A 14,290-nucleotide genomic window follows, 5' to 3' on the forward strand; every position below is an offset into this window, starting at 1 on the left:
ATTAAGAAAAAATGTGGATTTCTTTGGAATAAGACATTGGATTGGAGATATCAAGATGTCTTTTTATTCAGCTTACTATGACCTACATGCCCAAATAGACTGCTTAGGAGGGTTGTTCCTACTGACAGATTCCCTTTAAATAAGTAAAAAAGTAAACAAAAAATTGTTCCCCCAAGGTGGACAGTCCCTTTAAATTGGTAATCGTATGATAATTACGTAAAATGTTTGCATTATATTTATCTCCAAAATGTTTTCATCAATTGCTTTAAAGGGAATCTACCAGCAGGTTTTTGCTATGTGATCTGCAGACAGCAGAAGATAGAAGCTGAGACACAGAATTCAGGGATGTGTCACTTGTCAAAGTGCATGCTGTTGTTTACTAACTGTGAAGGATTTGTCACTAAGAAATTAACATTGCTGGACAAGTCCGACACGCCCCCTCCTGTGATAGACAGCTCACTGTCTATGGACTTTTTTTTACACAGAGAGCCTGGGGTGGGTGGGGTTAGCAGTTTTGTGGGCAGGGTTAGCTGTATTGGGGGTGGGGTTAGCTTTCTCAGCTCTGCTTCATTCTAAACCTAGTAGCTCTGATTGTGTTAGAACAGCTGCACCTAGTAATTTAAGTGATTCAACTTGTCTTTGCCTACATCAGGCTGCATTCAGATGAGGTAGCAAAAAATTGGTGACAGATCCTGTTTAAATAGCAGAAATTGATGGAATCTAATGTGTATGGACATCTTTAGCTCCTATGCTTACCAGTTCTAGTACCTAGTCTAAATGTAATGGACCTGGTCCCTTTAAGTGGCCATCTGTGCAAAACTAATCTAATTATCTTTACAATTTGTATATTATGCAATGGAAGGAAGTGAATGAAATAGAAGCATAAGCGTGAATTATACATCAAACACCATGTAGGAAGCCACATATTAATGGTAACCTTTTCCCTGGGGAGTAAAGTGATATATTATTTAGTAAGGAGTCTTTTGACTGTGAATCAGTAAGGAAAAGACAGAGAAAGGAGAAAGTGCGCAGTCATATATGAAGGAAATGGGCGCAATTCTGCATTTCGGCGAGAATCAAAATGTTCCAAGTGTAGAAAAAACAATAGATGTATAAACCGCATAATACACTTATCTTTGCAGTGAGAGTCCCTGAGCCGACATATTTGGGATTGATTTTTTATTTTTTTTTATACTGGTTGGGCTAATTTAATTTTTGTTATGGCTTTTTATTTATTGTGAATTTATTTATTGTATTTTATTTATTATTATTAATAAATTTATAAGTATTTATTTTCTAATTATTATTTTTATTTATTAATTTATTTGTTAATTTTATTGTACTTTATCATTTATTTGTTATTTATTATTTATTAGTTCACCATTTATTTTTTAATTATTGCTATTTTTATGTATAAAATTATTTATTATTAAGTATTAGTTTATTATTTTTTATTGTTGATTTTATCTCTTAATTTATTTGTGACTTTTATTTATTGTATTTTATTTAGTATGATTTATTCTTTATTAGTATTAGTGTATGTATTTTTTATTGTCATTTTTATCTATTTTATTTGTGAATTTTTTTATTGTATTTTATTTATTATGATTTATTCTTTATTATAATGTATTAGTTTATTTATGCTTTAATTATTATCTATTAATTTATTTGTGATTTTTATTTATTGTATTTTAATAGAGACTTAAAGTAAAGATCAATTTTTGTTTTTTTTCCCTAAATCAATAAGGCTGGTTTCACACTTGCGTTTTTTTCCCTATACTTTACATGGGTACGCATACACATGCGTTTGTATGCGCATGTGTTTTTTTGTAGTGTGCGCTCGGGCGCACAAAATGCATCCTGTTGCATTTTTTGTGCGTCCGACTTGTCCCAAAAAAACGCATGCGCATACAATGCGTTTTTTTCACCCAAACACCCATTATAGTCTATGGGTGTGCTGACGTTCGCATGGTAATGCGCACATCAGCGCAAAAAAAGCATGCGTTTTTTAAAAAAAAAACTATGAGCAAAACCGCAAAGAAACGCACACAAACGCATGATGCATTTTTATGTGCGTTTGCACTGCGCACGGTGCGCAACGCAAAAAACGCAAGTGTGAAAGTAGCCTAATACATGTGAAAATGAGACATTTTGTAATATATCTCATCAGAGAAATCCGCTTCTTTCTTCTCCTGGACTGGTCTTTCATTCTCCAATTTTTCAATTCCCAATTAACCCCTTAAAGACCAGGGGTATTTCAGTTTTTGTGTTTTTGTTTTTTTGCTGCCCTTCTTCTCAGAGCCATAACTTTTTTATTTTTCTATATGGCCATGTGAGGGCTTGTTTTTTGCGGGATGAGTTGTACTTTTGAATGACATCATTGATTTTACCATATCATGTACTGAAAAACGGTAAAAAAATTCCAAGTGTGGTGAAATTGCAAAAAAAGTGCAATTCCACAGTTTTTGTTTCTTTTTTGTTACCATGTTCTCTAAATGCTAAAACTGACCTGCCATTATGATTCTCCAGGTCATTATTACGAGTTCATAGACACCAAACAGCATGTCTAGGTTCTTTTTTTATCTAAGTGGTGATAAAAAATTCCAAAATTTATTAATAATAATAAAAAAAAAATTGCGCCATTTTCTGAGACCCGTAGCGTCTCCATTTTTCATGATCTCGGGTTAGGTGAGGGTTTATTTTTTTGCACGCCAAGCTGACATTTTTATTGATACCTTCTTGGTGCAAATACGATCTTTTGATCGCCTGTTAGTGAATTTTAATGCAATGTTGCGGCGACCAAAAAAAACTTAATTCTGGCGTTTTGACTTTTTTTCTCGCTACGCTGTTTAGCGATCAGGTTAATCCTTTTTTAATGGATAGATCGGGCGATTCTGAACACGGCAGTACCAAATATGTGTATGTTTGATTTTTTTTTTATTGTTTTATTTTGAGTGGGGTGAAGGGAGGTGATTCGAATGTTTATATTTTTTTATTTTTTTAATATTTTTAATTTTTTTTTTTACTTTTGGCATGCTTCAATAGCCTCCATGGGAGACTAGAAGCTGCCATAACCCGATCGGCTCTGCTATATACAGTTGATGATCTGATCACCTTTGTGTTGCTCTCATAGCAATCCGGCTATGAAAACCATATAAGTCTGCTGGAGACCTCTGGTTGTCATGCCGACCCATTAGTGACCCACAATCATGTGACGGGGTCACCAATGGGCAGGATAAAAGACGCGTTTCCGGTAAGCACAAGTTAAATGCCGCTGTCCAAAATTGAGAGCAGGAGTTATCTAGTTATCAGCCGTGGGTGGATCGCGATTCCACCCGCGGTTGTTGCAGGCTCATGTCAGCTGTATAGATCAGCTAACCTGTGCCCAGAAAAGTGCAGGCTCAGCACCTAAGCCCGCACCAAACAGGGGGAGTCTGACATGGGTGTATTATGGCCAACATCGGAAGGGGGTTAAAATCTGTATTCAGTGAATGCAGATTTTGCCATTACCAAGATAGGAGATGACAGTTGGTGCTCATAAAGTTCTACGGAGAACTGTAACTGTCATTTCAGGAGAACGAGCAACAGAATGTTTGTACTTGCCTCCAGCTCCTACTGCCTCCATAGAATTTTAAGAGCACCAAAAGAAATCTCCTAATTCAGTAACGGGGAAAACGGTCTTTACTGAATACGGATTTCTCTGATGACATATATTGCAAAATTGCTTATTTTTATATGTATTATTGGTTTATGAAATAAGAATTATAACGACGGTTACACTTGTTTATTTTGTCAACTTTATTTATATATTAGGACAAGTCTATAGTGACTGCTAATAGTGCATTTAGTGATACTGAATATAGGGTATGCGTGGTAGGAATAGCATCATGTCATCTGTCGTAAATCAATGCAAAATGCATGTTTTTGCCACGTTTTGACTCAATTTTGGTAAGGTTTATGCCCCTAATATACCGTAAAGTGCAAAACAGCACATACAAGCCAGAAGACCGTAAAGAAAATGCATGTTTTTACAAAATCACGGTGCCAGCGCCCATGTGTCTGCATGCACCGTACACCGGCTCCACCGACGCCCATATCACCAGACACCGCTAGCTATCCAGTTGTCTGCTTATCTGCCGGGCATTCATCACTTCTCTTCACGTGTCTGTTTCTCCTGTGCAGGAAATTGCACCAGCAGTTTGAAGTATACAAAGAGCAAGTGAAAAAGATGGGTGAAGAAGCTCAGCAGCAGCAGGAGCAAAAGGGTGATGCCCCCACATGCGGGATCTGCCACAAAACGAAATTTGCAGATGGCTGCGGCCATAACTGTTCATATTGCCAAACTAAATTCTGCGCACGTTGCGGAGGGAGAGTGTCATTGCGCTCAAGCAAGGTAAGACGACCGGAAATTCTCTTCTATAGAAGTGTCTATCTATTATCTATCTATATCTATCTATTATCCATCTGTCTACTTATCTCTTATACAGTCATGGCCAAAAGTATTGACACCCCTGCAATTCTGTCAGATAATAATCAGTTTCTTCCTGAAAATGATTGCAAACACAAATTCTTTGGTATTATTATCTTCATTTAATTTGTCTTAAATGAAAAAACACAAAAAGAATTGTCCTAAAGCCAAATTGGATATAATTCCACACCAAACATAACAAAGCGGGTGGACAAAAGTATTGGCACTGTTCGAAAAATCATGTGATGCTTCTCTAATTTGTGTAATTAACAACACCTGTAACTTACCTGTGGCACCTAACAGGTGTTGGCAATAACTAAATCACATTTGCAGCCAGTTGACATGGATTAAAGTTGACTCAACCTCTGTCTTGTGTCCTTGTGTGTACCACATTGAGCATGGAGAAAAGAAAGAAGACCAAAGAACTGTCTGAGGACTTGAGAAACCAAATTGTGAGGAAGCATGAGCAATCTCAAGGCTACAAGTCCATCTCCAAAGACCTGAATGTTCCTGTGTCTACCGTGCGCAGTGTCATCAAGAAGTTTAAAGCCCATGGCACTGTGGCTAACCTCCCTAGATGTGGATGGAAAAGAAAAATTGACAAGAGATTTCAACGCAAGATTGTGCGGATGTTGGATAAAGAAACTCCACTAACATCCAAACAAGTTCAAGCTGCCCTGCAGTCCGAGGGTAGAACGGTGTCAACCCGTACTATCCGTCGGCATCTGAATGAAAAGGGACTGTATGGTAGGAGACCCAGGAAGACTCCGCTTCTTACCCCGAGACATAAAAAAGCCAGGCTGGAGTTTGCCAAAACTTACCTGAAAAAGCCTAAAACATTTTGGAAGAATGTTCTTTGGTCAGATGAGACAAAAGTAGAGCTTTTAGGGCAAAAGCATCAACATAGAGTTTACAGGAGAAAAAAGAGGCATTCAAAGAAAAGTACATGGTCCCTACAGTCAAACATGGCGGAGGTTCCCTGATGTTTTGGGGCTGCTTTGCTGCCTCTGGCACTGGACTGCTTGACCGTGTGCATGGCATTATGAAGTCAGAAGACTACCAACAAATTTTGCTGCATAATTTAGGGCCCAGTGTGAGAAAGCTGGGTCTACCTCAGAGGTCATGGGTCTTCCAGCAGGACAATAACCCAAAACACACTTCAAAAAGCACTAGAAAATGGTTTGAGAGAAAGCACTGGAGACTTCTAAGGTGGCCAGCAATGAGTCCAGACCTGAATCCCATAGAACACCTGTGGAGAGATCTAAAAATGGCAGTTTGGAGAAGGCACCCTTCAAATATCAGGGACCTGGAGTAGTTTGCCAAAGAAGAATGGTCTAAAATTCCAGCAGAGCATTGTAAGAAACTCATTGATGGTTACCGGAAGCGGTTGGTCGCAGTTATTTTGGCTAAAGGTTGTGCAACCAAGTATTAGGCTGAGGGTGCCAATACTTTTGTCCGGCCCATTTTTGGAGTTTTGTGTGAAATGATCAATGTTTTGCTTTTTGCTTCATTCTCTTTTGTGTTTTTTCATTTAAGACAAATTAAATGAAGATAATAATACCAAAGAATTTGTGTTTGCAATCATTTTCAGGAAGAAACTGAATATTATCTGACAGAATTGCAGGGGTGTCAATACTTTTGGCCATGACTGTATATGTACTGTATTTAAAAAGAGTTTTTGAATCATTTTATCCACTTTTTTTTCAGCCTTGATATTCAACTGTTTTGTTTCAAGCAGATTCCTTGAGCAATCCGCATCAAAGAAATTACATATCATTCCTTTATTTCCACAGCAAGGTTTGCAAAACACAGTCATCAAAAAAACAAAGTACTGTGTGTGAATAGTAATGTGAATTTCCCATAGAAATAAATAGGAATGGTATTCAAACACTACTTACAGACTCACTCCTCTCATCAAAGTTTTTAAGTTTTTATCCTCTGAATATATTGCAGTCAGCATATTATATAGCACTGTGTACTTACAATTGCTCTTTTTGCCTTTCTACCCAGCTAATTCTTCTCTTTTCCATTAGGTCTATGATATCACATGATTAAAAACCAACTAGATGAATTCTTCTAAGCTCTTAAGTAAAAACAATTCCTCCTGTAGGACTCATAAGTCACTGCAAAAGTGCCTGGCAGGGGGAGGAGGGAGCAGCTGGGACAGAAGTTGAAGAGGGGAACGATAAATGCAGGGACAAGGGACTTCCCGACTCTTCATGTAGCAGAGAAAAGAGAAAAATTATTTTGGTAGAAAGGCAAAATGAGCAATTGTAATTACACAGTGCTATACAATAAGACGACTAGAGATGGATGAACCCGAACAGTAAAGTTCAGAGTCCGTACCAAACACCTACTGTTCAGGCACGTGTTACTGTTTGGGTTCGGTCCCCCAAATACTGGGTGTTTCTTGCAAGGTCATGTGCATGACAGCATGGCAAACACTGCCTTTGATTGATGGTAAAATCATTACCGCCAGTCAGATAGCCGCTATTCCCACACTGTAAAATGACAGCTTGATCCCTCACTTGTAATCGGAAGTAAAAAAATTTACCTCTGGTCACTGGCGTCAGCTGATTGGACTACTACTCCTATCAGCCTACGCCTGCTGCTGCTAATAACAGAGAACAGGCTGTGGAAGATGGGAGTATTCGTCAGCTGGTGCCTGTGTTCTAAATAAATAATTTTAAAAAATCACGGCGTGTGTTCCTCTGTATTTTTAATAACCAGCCAGGCAAAATTGACATCTGTATTTTTGATAATCAGCCAGTCAAAACTGACAGCTGCTTGCAACCCTCAGCTGTCAGCTTTAGCAAGGCTGGTTATCAAGAATAGTGGTGTTCCAACAATGTTTTTTTTGTTTTTGTTTAAATAAGTCATTGAAAAAACTGTGTTGGGTGCTCCTGCTTTTTTGACAACCAGCCAAGCTAAAGCAGACAACTGGGGGTTGGTATTCTCAGGCTGGTAAGGGGCCATAGATATTTCTCCCCACAGCCTAAAAATAGCAGCCCGCAGACAACCAGTAAAGGCACATGTAATAGACTCTCCAATTCTGGCGCTTTGCCCAGTTCTTTCCACTTACCCTGTGGCAGTGGCAAGTGGGGTTCATATTTGTGGTGTTGATGTAACTTTTGTATTATCCAGTGATATCAAGCCCATGGATTAGTAATGGAGAGGCGTCTCTAAGATGCTTATCCGTTACTAGTCCTATTGTTGTATTGTAAATAAATACACAGCAAGTGTAAAGTCTTTTATTTGAAATAAAAGCGCAACACACTTTTCCATTTTTATTTAAAAATAACAAGCAGTAAGGCTAAGTGCACACGTTGCATAAAATTTCTGCTCAAAAACCTGAATCCCATCCCAGAAACCGCACCTATTTTTCCCGCGGTGGTTTTTGCACGTTTTTTGCGCGTTTTTGATGTGTTTTGTTCCGCAGCGGTTTCAAACCTCATGGAAGAAGCCAAAACCGTGGAAAAATCCGCAAAATTAATTAGCATGCTGCGGTTTTTACCGCAATGCGTTTTTTTTGCGGTAAAAAACGCATCAATGTGCACAAAAAGTGCAAAATGCATAGAAATGACTGGGAAGCTTATTTTTAGCGGTTTTATAGTGGGTTTATAGTGAAAACCGCGATAAAAACCGCTAAAAAAACGCTGTGTGTGAACACAGCCTTATACTCACCTAACGCCCATTCATTGAAGCCCTCATTCTCCTGCCAAAAAAAAACAAAAATAAAAAACATATCCCTCACCTGTCCGTCGTTCTGTCCCACGCTGTAATCCATGTCTGGGGGATAAACAATTTTCAACCTGGACGGTGCCAAAATACGACCGTCCAGGCTGAGAACCATAGAGGAATAAGCTGCTGCAATAGAGGTTATCATCGAGGTTACCGCCGGTCATTAAGGCTGCGTGGGATGGAGGGATGACTGTATAGGTGGAGGCATGACTGGATGTATGGATGAGGATTGAATGGACGAGGGATGGACGGATGAGAAATGGCTGGATGGATGAGAAATGGAGCGATGGCTGGTATCCATTTTGTTTCACGCCGTAATCCAAGGAAGAATTAGCTGCAACGAGCGGGCCCCTGAACTACGGTGATCACTGCCACCACAATGCGAACAAGTCTCATGATGCAGCGGTGAGTTCACCGTGAGAAATTTCTCCAGGTGAACTGTGGTTCACTCACCGCAGTACAGTGAGCCTTTTTCTCACTGTGCGAGAGGTGATCTAACCGAGGTCATCGCAGTTCATTGGCCCGGCTGAGAACGCAGCCTCAGTGACCTGCGGTAACTTCGATGACGAAACCCCCGGTTACTGACTCTGCGCTCATAGCAGCTCATTACTCAGTGGTTCTTAGCCTGGACGGACGCATCTTGGCACCGTTCAGGTTGAAAACTTTATTCCCAGACATGGATTACGGCGTAGAACAGGTGAGGAATATGGTCATTTTTTATTTTTGTGTTTTTTACAGGGGACGATGGCTTTAGTGGAATGGGCTTTAGGTGAGTATAACTGTGTTTTTTATTTTTAAATTAAAAGTAAAAGTGTGTTTTTTTTATTTCAAATAAAAGACTTTATGCTGACTGTGTGTTTATTTACCATGCAACTATAGGATTAGTAATGGATAGGTGTCTTATAGATGCCTCTTCATTGCTAAGCCATGGAATTGAGGTCACTGAAAAATACAAAGGTGACATCAGCCCCACAAATATGAACTCCCACAGGGCAAGCAGGAAGAGTTGGGCAAAGTGCCAGAATTGGCGCATCTAAAAGATGCGTCTTTTCTGGCAGGCTGCTATTTTTAGGCCTTGGGGGGGCAATACCCATGGCCCCTTATTAACCTGAGAATACCAGCCCCCTAGCCGTCTGCTTTAGCTTGGCTGACTGTAAATAGGGGGGACCATATGCCGTTTTTGTAAATTATGTAAATTATGTGAAAAAACAGTGTAGCGATCCCTCTATTCTTGATAACCAGACTCGTTAACGCTTACAGCCTGCAGCTGTCAGTTTTGCCTGGCTGGTTATCAAAAGTACAGTGAAACTGACCGTGGGTTTTCTTTTTTAATTATTTATTTAGAGTGAAGGCGCTGGCTGCTGAATACTCTCATCAGCTGCCGCCTGCTATTGCTGTTATTAATGGCAGCAAGCAAAGGCTGATGAAAGTAGTAGTCCCACCAGCCAACGTCAGTAACCGGAGGAATATTTTTTATGTCCGATCATAGCTGCAGGCTGTCAGTTGACAGCGTGGGAACTACGGCTGTCTGCCAGGCAGTAATGGTTTTTCCACCGGTCAGAAGCAGTGTTTGCTGCGTTGTCATGCGCATGACAGTATGACAAACACTGGATGTTCAGTCTCCCAATTAAGAGAATGGGGTCCGGGTATTGTGCTGGTACGCAAACGCAAACTTTTTTTCAACTATTCAGCCGAACCCGCCGGACCCAAACATCCAGTGGTCCACCCATCTCTAATGATGACTGCCATATATTAAGAGGATAAAAACTTTGATGGGAGTGCTTCTTTAAGGGCATATGCACACTGTGTTTTTTGATGCTTTCGAAAACTTCAAGTTTATGAAGCAGAAACTGCTTTACAAAACTCTTTTCTGGGGAAAGTTTTGGAGGAGGTTTTCTATTAGGGCTATGTGCTCATGGCGTGTTTTAGATGCTGGTGCAGTTGATAAGTTTTCCCAAGCAAAGCTGATTGAGGACAATATCCACCAGCGGTTTTGATGTTGTTCCGGCTTTTTTCTTCCTTCCATAAAATGAGGTATAGAGAGTGGGTAGCATCTGGGCGTACGTCGCCTTAAGAATGAGCATGTCCCTTCTTCCAGCTGCTTCATTCCGGACAGAATCAGCACTGAAAAGCGCTAAGAAACTACCGCAAAAATGGATGTAATTCACAGCAATGACAAAACCATATTGCTGCACGTTTGTTCAGTATTTTGTTACCTTAACGCTTGGAAACCTGGCGCAGGTAAAAGAAGTAACTCTTCCTCTTCCAAATCTCAAAACTCCTCAAACTTTGAGTTTCTGCACCAAAAACTAAGTGAAGAGAGAAGACAAATCATGGTACTTTTCCTGCTTTCGACTCATGAGTGGACAGGAAGTAATCACTCGGCTAAAATTGGCAAATGTATTAATTGATCGCCTCCAATGTTGGATAGACGTTAGCATTTACCTAATGGGAATCATAAATGATCACAAAGAAATAACAATATCCTAAGTATTGCTGTGTGAATAATAACTACATGAGAAATTACTGTACTTAATACGTAGTTTGGGATTTAATTCAATTAGCAGCAATATTAACAATCTCTCCGATCACAAGGTTCAACAAATTAACGCTTCCGTATGACGCACACAGCCCCGTTCTTGGCACTTAAATTGCAGCTTGTCTGGCATCTGCTGCTTAAATGTTATCCAGCGCCAATCTCAGCGACTTGTTAACTAGAGTGTCGCCCTCCTAAATATTTTCGTTTGTATCATATTCATACATTCTAAGAAGACTGGAGACGTTTTAGAATACTTCCCTGACGCACGCTGATAAAAAATAGTGACAAGGAATCCATGGCGAGATCCCTAATAACGATAGGCACATCGTACATCTCAAGATGGTAGGAAACCTTTCAGAAATATGTGAGTTCTTAGTGTTCTTAAATCAGAAGACATAATCAAGTGTTTTAATGATTCTCATCGCTTCTTCAGAGGGTACAGTCAATATCGGTCGGATCTCCTGACAATGTAAAGATCTCGAAAAATGGCTTAGCCTGACAATTGCTGAGAGAGAAGGGGAGATAAGGATTGGGTGAAATGTAAGTGTGCTCCAAAGGGGTCTGGCACTGGCTTTTTCTCCTGTGCTCGTTCCATAGGTGCCATATTATGACATTAGTACAGTGTCATAAGGTTTATTGACTATTTTAGATCCTGTCTAGCAGATAGAACTTAAAGTGTATGGTTCTGCCAATAACTACCCACTTTAAAGGGGTTATAGGACCTTTAAAAAAAATAATAAAAACCGCAGCAGATATAAAAAAATACATTACTTACTTATCCATCTCCCAATCATAGTTTCATAGATTTAGAATTGAAAGTAGACGTAAGTCCATAGAGTTCAATCTGTATTCTAACAGCCAAAAACCCAATGAGGCAATGCTAATTTCCCCTTATTAGGGGAAAAATGTGTTCCCGACTGCACCTGCGACAATCAGACCAGTTCCTTGGATCAACACCCCATCACATAATATGGTGCCCATAACCTGCAATATTATTATTTAGGAAGAAAGGCATCCAGGCCCTCCATTTACTTTTTTCATAAATCATCAATTACAACATCATGTGGCAGAGAGTTCCCATAGTCACAATACTCTTACAGTAAAGGGTTGCCACCTGTTTATAATTAAATCTTCTTTCCTCTAGACCAGTGTTTCCCAAACTCCAGTCCTCGCGGACCCCAACAGGTCATGTTTTCAGGATTTCCTTAGTATTTCACAGGTCATGGAAGTATCATCAAGGCATCAGGAATTCTCTCACATGTCGGGGTCCGTGAGGACTGGAGCTTGGGAACCACTGCTCTAGACCATACATGTCAAACTCTGGTCCGTGGGCCAAATCTGGTCCACACGGTAGTTTTATTGGCCCTCGACACAAGAACCACCACCCCTATATAGGGCCATTCTTCCGTATGGAGGACGATGTGGGGCCCAATATTCCATATGGAGGACTATGAGGATGCTCCCTTATCACCAGTTGCGTAACTAGATTACGATTTGGACCTTGCTTCCCACCTGCATATTGGTGCCATGTATGAGCCCTTGTAGCATTCTAGATCCTCTAAAGACATATGTTTTCACCCCCCACATAATAATGTCCCCCATCCTGTAATAATGTCTCCATCCCGTAGCAATGTCCTCTGTGCTGGTCTCTTCCTGTAATAATGTCCCTATCCCGTGCCCCTTCCAGTTATATTGCCCCCATCCTAGACACATTCCAGTAATAATGTCCTCCAACCTGGGCCCCTACCTGTAATAATATCTCCATTCTAGACACATTCCAGTAATAATGTCCTCCAACCTGGGCCCCTACCTGTAATAATATCTCCATTTTAGACACATTCCAGTAATAATGTCCCCCATCCTGGGCTCTTTCCTGTAATAATGTTCTAGTTCCGCCGCTCTTTTCCAAGACATTTAAATAAGAAATAAATGATTCTTCTTACCTTCCCCAACTCGTACAACGTGCCACATCCTTTTCCATATCTGGCGCAGAGGCCAGCAGCTGATGTCAGCTTGTCTGACACAGGCGGCACATGTCACTACCATGCTCTGCTGGTGATGGGCACATTGACGTCAGCTACCAGCCTCTGATTAGTCAGCAACATATAATGTAGTGCAGAGAGTCGACACCAGCTAAAACAGATACTGGTATCACTGGGTCCCCTTTTGCATGGCCCACGTAGCGGTTACAGAGTCAACAGGTCTAGGTGTAAAAAGATCATTAGAAAGGTCTCTGTACTGTCCCTTTATATATTTGTACATAATAATATCGCCCCTAAGTAGTGATGGGCGGACCACTGGATTTTCAAGTCTGTCGGGTTCTGCCGAACACTAAAAAAAGTTTGGTTCTGGTACCAGAACAGTACCCGAACTTGAATCCAAACCTGTAACCCTTTCAAATTAATGGGTGAGCCAAACATCCGGTGTTTCTCACGCTGTCATCTGTATGACAGTGCGAGAAATACTGGCTCTGATTGGTGGTAAGTTCATTGCGTGTGAGATAGCAGGTTTGACCTGCGTTAAAAAGGCGACTGCCGGTGGCTGATTGCAGCAAAACCAGCCGTATGATGTTGAGAGTGTTCACCAGCCGGAGTATGTGCAATAAATAAATTAAATAAAAAATGGCGTGAGGTCTCCTCTATTCTTGATAACCAGCACAGGTAAAGCTGACAGCTGCGTTATCTTGGCTCGTTATCAAAGATAGAGCGGTCCCTACGCTTTTTTTAAAAAATTTTTAAATAATTTAAAAAATGGCGTAAGGTCCCCCTCCATTTTTGACAACCAGCCAAGCTAAAGCAGACAGCTGGGGACTGGTATTCTCAGACTGGGAAGGAGCCATGGATATTGTCTCTATCCAGCCTAAAAATAGCAGCCCACAGCTGTCCCAGAAAAGGTGCATCTATTAGATGCTCCAATTCTGGCGTTTTACTCGGCTCTTCTCACTTGCCTTGGTGCAGTGGCAAGTGGGGGGGTAATAGTTGTGGGGTTGATGTCAGCTGTTTTATGGCCACTGACATCAAGCTCACAGTTTAGCAATGGAGAGGGGTCTATTAGACACCCTCATTATTAACCCCACTAGTCAAATGTAATAAAGACAGAAACAGAGTAATGTTCTTTAATTGAAATAAACACACAAACTTCTTTATTTGAAATAAAAACTCCGCAACCCTCTTTTACACATTTATTCAACAAAAATGTAAATAAAAAAGCAAAGTTGTACTCACCTCTCCACCGATAATCCATTAATGGCCTTGTCCCACAACGATTCTGATGGTTTGAAGAGTGTAACGGGAATGATGGAGCCACTGTACTGTGGTCCGAGGAGAGCCTGGAGGGGTATAACTAGGTTAGCATATGACTCTTCACTACAGTCCCTGATGGTAGGGTTCGGCTTCGGTTGTGTTTAGATGCGCTGAGTTAAGGTCGTTATATGTGCGTGATCGACAATATTGAAGTCGATCAACACTTGTTTCTCAGCCTCTTTACACCTTACGGAAGAATGATGGGCACAGAACGATCACTAATAGGTTACTCTCTCCCCA

At 40.5% G+C, this 14,290-nt stretch overlaps 1 protein-coding gene across 43 annotated transcripts in view; it reads left to right on the plus strand.

The window, feature by feature from the left end:
• Positions 1-14,290, plus strand: part of RIMS2 (regulating synaptic membrane exocytosis 2) — a 657,506-nt gene that overhangs the window by 92,607 nt on the left and 550,609 nt on the right. For all 43 annotated transcript variants that reach the window (XM_073590110.1, XM_073590159.1, XM_073590111.1 and 40 more), the window contains one exon: positions 4,183-4,393. In XM_073590110.1, coding sequence (XP_073446211.1) covers positions 4,183-4,393 — 211 coding nt within the window. The remainder of the gene's footprint in view (positions 1-4,182; positions 4,394-14,290) is intronic.

The sequence above is a fragment of the Dendrobates tinctorius genome, unplaced genomic scaffold (genome assembly GCF_039654945.1).
Source record: "Dendrobates tinctorius isolate UK_male_01 unplaced genomic scaffold, ASM3965494v1 ptg000116l, whole genome shotgun sequence".
Taxonomy (NCBI): domain Eukaryota; kingdom Metazoa; phylum Chordata; class Amphibia; order Anura; family Dendrobatidae; genus Dendrobates; species Dendrobates tinctorius.